This window comes from Carassius carassius, chromosome 15 (genome assembly GCF_963082965.1).
Source record: "Carassius carassius chromosome 15, fCarCar2.1, whole genome shotgun sequence".
Taxonomy (NCBI): Eukaryota; Metazoa; Chordata; class Actinopteri; order Cypriniformes; family Cyprinidae; genus Carassius; species Carassius carassius.
Genome location: NC_081769.1, coordinates 30854627 through 30863795, shown reverse-complemented (window position 1 = coordinate 30863795; position 9169 = coordinate 30854627). Strand labels below are relative to the sequence as shown.

General features: G+C 37.9%; 1 protein-coding gene across 2 annotated transcripts; it reads left to right on the top strand.

The window, feature by feature from the left end:
• Positions 1 to 2760: 2760 nt before the first annotated feature.
• LOC132157854 (uncharacterized) lies at positions 2761 to 6250 on the top strand. Of its 2 annotated transcripts, none has more exons than XM_059567121.1 (5): positions 2761 to 2882; positions 3910 to 4055; positions 4140 to 4278; positions 4970 to 5077; positions 5371 to 6250. In XM_059567121.1, exons 2-5 carry the CDS (start codon positions 3910 to 3912, stop codon positions 6100 to 6102), a joined length of 1125 nt encoding a protein of 374 aa, XP_059423104.1. In that variant the 5' UTR covers positions 2761 to 2882; the 3' UTR covers positions 6103 to 6250. The 2 variants fall into 2 exon arrangements, with proteins under 2 accessions (XP_059423104.1, XP_059423103.1); XM_059567120.1 differs by having other exon boundaries at positions 2766 to 2882; positions 3901 to 4055; positions 5371 to 6249.
• Positions 6251 to 9169: the final 2919 nt, after the last annotated feature.

Genomic DNA, 9169 nt, shown 5'->3' with positions numbered 1-9169 from the left:
TTGTTCTGACTTGACCGACATGACTCTTCTTTTAGGTGTGTGTAATACACCTAAAAAAAACTAAAACATATTGTAATCTGCATAAACTCAGATCTATTCTGGACAAATTGCAAAAATGAGGAAACATATTTAACCTAAATATTGTACAGTCATTTCACTTAAAGTCTTTGTTTTTTTTAATACAATTTTTATATTTAATAGTAATTGTTTATTATTACATATATATGTGTGTGTGTGTGTGTGTGTGTGTGTGTGTGTGTGTGTGTGTGTGTGTGTGTCTGTGAAAGTATTGAAAGAATTTTAAAAGGAAAAAGAATAAATATTGCTTTTGTATTTGCAGGAAATAAAGATGAACAAATAAGTTGTGAATAATTTGTGTTTATTGAAAAGCTGTGGTGGTGGTTATGGCATATATCTCGTACTACCATTCCATGATCTGTCATCCTTTCATTCCATACAATAATCCGTTTCATTTTCAGAAGTTGCAATGATAGGAATATGCATGTCATCAATGCATCCAACCACACAATCTAATTATTGTGTTACTTCCAGAGGTGGCAGTAAGATGTTATCAAGTGAACATCATTTATCAGATTAGCCTCATTTAAACGGATTTCTACTCCACTGACCTACAGTTCAGTGAAACTCCTCTTTGACGGATTTGTGCCCATGAAAAAATTCTCATAAAGAGTGTGAGAGCGACGCACACTTTCCTTATCGATCTGCATATGATCTGCATCTGCATCTGCCTTACTAATGTGCCCTGTATCTCTGATGTTTTGAAGAAAACTACAATTTAAAGTGGTACCACTTAAATAAATATGCATGTGAATACGGCAAAAAAAAAAAAAAACATTAAATGTAGTTTTAATGCATTAATGCAGCCCCATCGTCTAAGGGATCCCGTATAAAAGGAGATGCATATTTTGCCACTTTGACCGTGTCTGCATGATGAAAATATGCACAATGAATGAATATACCTGCACTGCAAAAAAAAAAAAAATTCCTTTCCTTACTTACAAAACATCTGAAGTTCCCTTTCGAACGGTCTCTCCCGTTGTGTAACATGCACTGGGGAAAACTCTTGTTTTACTCTGTACTGAAGGCTGATTCGTTCATGTTTAAGTAGCTGCACAAACCAGTGGTGCTTTAGCCTGCCAGAAAGTGCAGAGCCGACCACTTTATAAGTTGGCTCGAGGTGCCATTAATCAGACCATTCTCCTTCAGCTAAGAGGATCATCTCTTCGCTGACTCTGCAAGGAAGCTGAAGAAGAAGAAGTCAAAAGAAGAAGCTCCACCTGCTCTCCACCTTGAAAGAACCATGGCAGAGAAGTTTTCCCGGCCCTCCCCGTGTCCTCTCTTCTTGCTGCTGTGCTTCACACTGAAGGACCAGCACCCCTCTTCTGCTGCAAGTGGCATAGTCTCTTTCAGCGCTACAGAGGAGCACAGCAAGCTTCTAGAAGTGGCGGTCGCTGCCCACTCATGCCTGCCATCTGCCTTCGGTTTGAATGCCCATGCAGCAAATCCCTCCAAACAATGCAGGACCAGCCTACCCGAATGTTTTACAACTTTGATAGCGGACCCACATACTCAAAAGAGTAAATTTCCTCTTCACACTCTCTCACTCATGAATTTAGGCTCCCTGCCCTCCAGCGGACAACAACGCTCACGTTCTCCAACAGGAAGTGCAGACACTGCTTGCAAAAGGTGCGGTGGAGATGGCCAGCGAACAGCGAGTCGCTACTTCCTCATGCCAAAAGAGATGGTGGGCTCAAACCCATTCTGGATCTCAAGCATTTGAACTACTCACTTATGCACTGGCAAAATATTTAAAGTCAAACAGATCCTTGCACCCATTTGCCCTGAGGATTATAGATGTGATAGCCTTGCCTTATGCCTCAGAATGCTTACAATTCCCCATAGGTTTGAGGGCCCACTCCACAAGGGGGATGGCCTCCTCCTGGGCATGATCTCTGTTGGTTAGATTTGTCCACATTTACCAGATTTTGCCAGATGCACTTCTGCCAAGCCGTGTTATGAAACAGGAGAGACCTTTCGAAGGGAGAAAAGGTTATGTAGTAACCAGAATGATTCTTAAATCAAGATGCATTTTCTACATAATAAAAAATGGCATAAGGTATTTAGTCTTGTTTACATGGGGGGGGGGGGGAATAATTTAAGTGTTTTTTTCTTATTTAGCTAATTATTGTCCAACGTTTTATAATAAATAAACTTAAATGCTGTTGTTTTCCCCAAGAAACAAGACTAAATGTATAATTTTTCATAAAAAATGCATATAAATGCATTAATAATTTTAAACAAAAATACTCAGTAAGAAAACATTTGTGCAGTGTAAATGAATGAATGAATTAATTAATTAATGAGGTATTTAAACATTGCTTACGCTTTAAAAAAAGGGAGGAGGCTTAAAGAAACTCTGGGTTTACCGAAGAAAACCTAAAGTTTTGCGTCATGGGGTAGGTTTAGGTGTAGCGTTTAGGTAAGGTGGTACAAAATACAGTTAGTACAGTATAAATACCATTACGCCTATGGAATTTACCCATAAAACACGTGTGTTATAGCAAAACTTGTGTTTTATGGGTACATTCCATAGGCTTTTTAAAAATGTACTCCCATTTACACCTCACAGAATATTTCTTAAAAAGTCTCAGGTTTTCACTGTATGATAACTAGCATCTCTCTCTCTCTCTCTCTCTCTCTCTCTGTCTTAACTGGTTGGTATGTCATCTTCAGGTGTACTTTCAGTGTTGAAATATAAGGGTGTGGTTATAGAAGGAAGGTAATTAGCAAAGAAAATCACTGTTCCTGTTTTATTTGAGCACATTCATTGTCGCCATCAGCCACATAACCTGCTGATACAGGTAAGAGAATTCAGTGACCATTGAAGCAAACTCTTATTTTGTTGTGTGTTATTATGAAGGTCAGTGATTACAGCTAGAGGTTTCATGTCAGTGATAGTGATGAAAAGGTTTCTGTTCTTTCTTCTGGTTCATGGTTATCAAGAAACCACTTCTTTTGTCTGTGTAATTGCTCTAGGGTATTTGAGATGGTTGGATAATCATAACACTGAGGATATGATATGGGCGGAAACATACTTAAACTATTTTGTTTCAAGGGGATGGATGGGGGTGGGTAGGAGGGTAATTTAAGCTAACAAATATTAAGCCATAAACTTAGCAGAAAGATGGCTTGATTGTATTTTTTTGTGTGAAAGGGTTATGATTTCTTTTGCAATCTAGATCCAGTCTGACAGCATTTTCCCAGCAGCATGTACAGGCTTAATACAGCAGGTTTTGCCCAAAGGTATTATGTTAACTTGATCAGGTAGAATGTCATGTAGAGTTTAAATAAAAAGTGCATGACTTTATGACTTTACAACTAGATACAACATTTCAAAACTTATCCATGTGATTATATAAGTTGACTAACGGTGGGGATTTCCTGTAAACACACCAGATGACCCATATTACATCATTTTCTGTTGGTGATGACTTTTTCAAGATAGTCCTGTTTTGAGGACATACAGTTGCATATGAAAACAAGCACTAACATGAAGATACTGGCATTGAAATTTCTGACAGATTTCTGGCAAAGATAGATAGATAGATAGATAGATAGATAGATAGATAGATAGATAGATAGATAGATAGATAGATAGATAGATAGATAGATAGATAGATAGATAGATAGATAGATAGATAGATAGATGTTACTTAAAGTTACATATGAGTATCTAAATGGTTAATATTAGTATCTTTTAAAAGGGTACCGCCCCAGTGACAGCTTTTGTACCTTTTTTTTTTTTTGAGAGCGTGGATAGATAAATAGGTAGATAGATGGATTGATAGTTCCTCATTTTGATGTGTACTGTACTAACAGCATTACTAGATGGCGTACTCCACACAAACACTGGCTGCAGGCTGCTTTGGGAAAATATACAAGGAGAAGTTTGGAGACACATGGGCTGCTGTGAAGAGAGTTCCTATAGGAGTCATCAACAGACAACAGTTGGAGAGAGAATGCAAAGTATATCAGTATGTATATTTAATATTTCGTAATTTGTAACTATTTTAACTGAGGTTTAATTATAACCATGAAGCACACTTTTTTAACACCAGTAATGCTCGGCATACAAACGTGGTGAAGCTTCTCGGTGAACCTTGGATAAAAGACTCCAAGTGGAACATTCCTTTAGAGTTTATCTTTGGCGAAGATCTTGAGACGACCATCTTCAAAGTACAGCTTTCTAAAATACAGGTAAAGATGTCTACCACAGCTTAAAAATTAAAAATCTATCATCCTATACGTATCCTTGTATGTACTTGTAGGATTTATTTCTTTAGTGAAACAGATTGAAAAGTTTAGCAGAATGCCCTGATTAGGTGCTTTTTTCCAATATAATATAAGACTACTATCATAATATAATACTTTACAATCGCTATGGCAATTTTTTCAATACTTTTAACAATTTACTGAACTCTTAATGCAGTTAGCACAATATCTGTCTGTGTAGGCTATACAATTAACATATTTCTTGTTGCTCTGACACAAAATGCATTCAGTTAACACTAATTTAAAATGCTTGAACTTCTTTTACAAACAGCCTTAACCAAGACCAAAACGATGAATTTTTTTACTACCAAATTTACAAATGCTTTCACACTGTAGACCTATTAGAATGTTAGATGACTTTTTAATTGATGTTTATTTATTTATTTTATTTTTTTATCTGTGGCTTTTAATGTTTGCATATTTTGTACTTTCATATAGTAAATGGTAACAATGTTTATTAAATCAAGATTTAAACCTGGGTCTTTTCACATAAAATGACACCTCAAGTGACACGAGGATGATTGATGACAACATTTCTTTACAACATCTTAAAAAAGTATGCTTTAGATTATATTAGTGGAGCCAAAATTCAACAATGTCTTCTTGTCTTCTTCAGTTGACTCCAGCAGTGAAAGCCACAATCATCACTGGCATGTGTGAAGGTTTGCTCTATCTGCACAGTAAAGACATCGTCCACCAAGACCTCAAACCTGATAACATCATGGTGAGACCGACACAAATGCTCCTCAGTGGGCAAAGAATTGAAAATGTGTTTTTATTTTACTGTTCAGAGGTATCAACTTTTGTCTTGGATGTTGCTCCTTAAGTCACTTTAAAGGATTCAATGAGGAATGCTTGAGCTCATATTGAAATCTGTGTGTTTTGATTACAGACTTTGAGATTATATGTTTAAATTTTCTCTCAATTAAATTTCTTAGGTGTTGTAGTAGAAAAAATACTAAAGAACATCTTTCCCCTATGTGTGGTCATGAGCAATGAAACTTCATTCTGTTTCAGGTGGAGCATCAAACCCATCGTGCTGTGATCATTGATCTAGGACTGGCTAAATTCTCCAGAAACGGTCTCACCTCTGCAGAAAACTTGGGCAATGAAGCATATTCAGCTCCAGAGATCTTGCATAATAATGGCGTTCGTGACAAACGCTCAGACGTTTGGGCCATGGGTAAAATCATAGCTGAACTCTGTGCCAGAATCAGGTTACCAACCCAAATTGTGAATCCTGTCAAGATTCGTGAAACTCTAAAAGACCAGCTATACTCTAATCCAGTGTCCAGGATGGTGGAACCCAATCCCAATTACAGAAGAACTATGGCTGGGGTCATCCCAGACATCAGGAGAGCTGCTTCAGCTCAACCAGCAGACATTAGACCAAAAGACATCACAAGAGACATCATGGTGACACATGGAAATGACATAAGGCCAAATCAAAAGTGGTGTCCACCAGGACCTCCTGTTCCTAAAGTGGAGGTTAATAAACCTCCAATGTTATGTTATCGACAGGATCCACCTCATCAGAGAGAGCTGGGAAAGGCAATGGTGCCAGTTAAAGGGGAGGCCTTAAACAAGCATCTGTCTCTGATGTCATTTCCTTGCCCTCTTCCTGAAACCGGAAAAGTGACTCAGGAACGCTACACTGAGGAACAAGGAGCTCTAGAATATAAAGAGATCGTCACGAAAGGAGGGAAAATCGTTAAATATGAGAAAGTGCTAATAACCAAAGATACATAAAAAATAAAAAAAACTTGTGACTATCATTGACAGAAATATTCTGAAAAACGTTGTTGAGCACTTTCATTTTATGCAGGTTGATGGTTTTTTCTTTTTCTTTTCTTTTTTTTTTTAGAAATCCCATCTGGAAAACTATTTTAATGAAATTGGTTTTAGGGTTGTTGTTGTTGTTTGTTTTTGTTTCGTTTATTTTTTTCGTTTATTCTCTGATGTCATTTCCTTGCCCTCTCCCTGAAACCGGAAAAGTGACTCAGGAACGCTACACTGAGGAACTAGGAGCTCTAGAATATAAAGAGATCATCACGAAAGGAGGGAAAATCGTTAAATATGAGAAAGTGCTAATAACCAAAGATACATAAAAAAAACAAAAAAAAACTTGTGACTATCATTGACAGAAATATTCTGAAAAACGTTGTTGAGCACTTTCATTTTATGCAGGTTGATGCTTTTTTTTTTTAGAAATCCCATCTGGAAAACTATTTTAATGAAATTGGTTTTAGGGTTGTTGTTGTTGTTTGTTTTTGTTTCGTTTATTTTTTTGTCATTGCTGTTATCCTTCTATATTCATTCAACCAGGGCTGGACTGGGACAAAAAATCGGCCCGGGCATTTTTGCCCAGACCGGCCCACTATATGATCATAAACACCACCCATCTTTGCACGCCCTTAATTATATGTATACCAACTTCTATTCATTAAAACCACTAATGCCATGTAATGAGTGAGTATAGGAACGAGTGAGAGTTAACAGATGAAATGTCAAAATTTTATATTTATTAATACAGTTGAACTATACTCCACAGCGGTGAATCCTAAAACAAGCTATAAGCGGCTCTGGCATAGCAATACCAGTGTTTCTTACAGGATTTTTGTTAAAACTATGGTGGTGTGTCCTCGGTCCTTCTAGGGGGGTTCGGGGGCATGCCCCCCCCATGAGAAAATTTTGTGCATTTTAATGTTAAATTCATTAATCTGGTACAGTGTCTATTTACATTACACCTATACATAGTAATTGTTATAATATTAATCCAATGACAGTAATAGCCATATTTTGTAAAACAAATGCACAAAAAAATAAAGGAAACTTTCTTAATTAGTTGTAGCAATTTCTATACTTGAAAGAGATAAGCACATGATCTTTTATTTTGACGCAAACTGCATCAAGCTTTTATTTTGGCGGAAAACATGGTTTACAAACGCTTTTATTGAATTTCTGTTAATTGCGGTAACCGTCAACTATGCAGATGTGGAAATAATCTACACTCATGACATGGCCTAAGTGTTTTGAAAGTAGTTATGCTTACCGCAGGCTCTACACTTTCTCATCTCTCCCCTGATCCTCCTCCTGCCACAGGAGCTGATGAAGGTCAGAAAACATATATTTTGACACAGTTTACAGTGTCTGCTTTAAGGGCCTGGTTCTATTTTTTTCACGCTCTTTATCTGCACATTCCTTGCGTTTCTTCTCCATCTTTTTTTACAGATACACACTGACACTGCTGCCGTTCGCTCACTAGTTTAAAGTTGAGATTGGGCCAGCCCAGTGTCAATCAAGAAAAGAGCCAATGGGCCGCTGATCTACGTGTTTCATGGGCTGGTCTGTCAGAAAAAAAACTAACACTGACTTTGACTAATGCATTACACCGGCACAAACCCAGCGCCGCCAATTAAGCAAAACAAAACAAAACGAATGGGCCGCCGATGTACAAATTTTATGGGCCGTTAAAAAAAAAAAAAAAAAAAGTATGAGTATGAGATATCGGCCCAAAAAGCACGTCGGCCCACCGGGCATTTGCCCGGTATGCCCAATGGCCAGTCCAGCCATGCATTCAACATTCATTTTGTCTGATTTGAAGTATAAGCCATTAAAATGTGAAAAACACCATTGTGTTTATCTACTTTTTCTGTCATTCACACATTAGTGTAGTATACACACTAACATTTAAAATAACACACAGTTACTAAAACCTTACACTTGAGGAGCAAAACCTCAGCCCAGATCTGCACAACTATAAGCACATTCTCAGCCTCACACTTTTTGCAAAACACTAAACACACTTCTCTACATTAGACACAGAAATCTAACCTAATGTCACTTTGCCTTTTTAAGACACTGCTTTCCAAAATGCCACTCCTATAAACCAATTTATTAAATATGGCCATCAGGTGTGCAGACACTTAGGTGCTTAACTGTAAACTCAACAATCAGGTGTAAGCACTATAAAAAAGCAAAAGGTGAGTTTACCTGTCTTCAACAGAAACGGAAGGCAATGTCACAGTAAGAGGAAGAGGAAGAGTTAGAATGAGAGGGGCAGCCCATGGAGGTAGGCGGGTAAAGATAGGAAGAGGAAGAGGGGGAAGAAGAGGTAGACCTGGTGGATGTGGACAAAGAAGACGGGGACCAAATTTATCAGATGCTATTCAATCAACCTTGGTTGATCATGTTGTAAACCATGGGTTGACACTGAGAGAGGCTGGACAGAGTTCAGCCCAACCTCAGCAGACATACTGTTGCTACAGTAATTCGGGCATTTCAACAAGGGCAAAGGTAAAAAACAACTTTTCTCTGCTAGCTATACAGTAGTACAATATATCCTATTATATGACTTCCATCAGTAGGATTCAGACAAACATCCTGAATGACCACACAGTTTAATGGCTTAAATGGCTGCCCACTGCCCACTGCTCCGGGTGTGTGTTCATGGTGTGTGTGTGTGTGTTCACTTCTGTGTGTGCACTTTGGATAGATAAAAAATTCAGAGCACAAATTCTTATTATGGGTCACCATACTTGGCTGTATGTCACGTCACTTTGTCACTTGTTTTCAATAATGTCCATCAGGTCTCTCTATCAACACTGGGGCTAATCCTACAGAAGAAAAAACTCTACAGTGCCATTTGCTGATCCAATCCCACATTAATTGATCTTTATAGATGAGGCTGGGTTTAACCATGCTTAAAGTAAGAAGAGGGAGAAACATCACTGGCCATCTGTTTTGAATGGGCTGCAATCACACAGAATGGGAACCTTCACCACCATGCCAAGTTGGATCCTTACAACATGGCCCA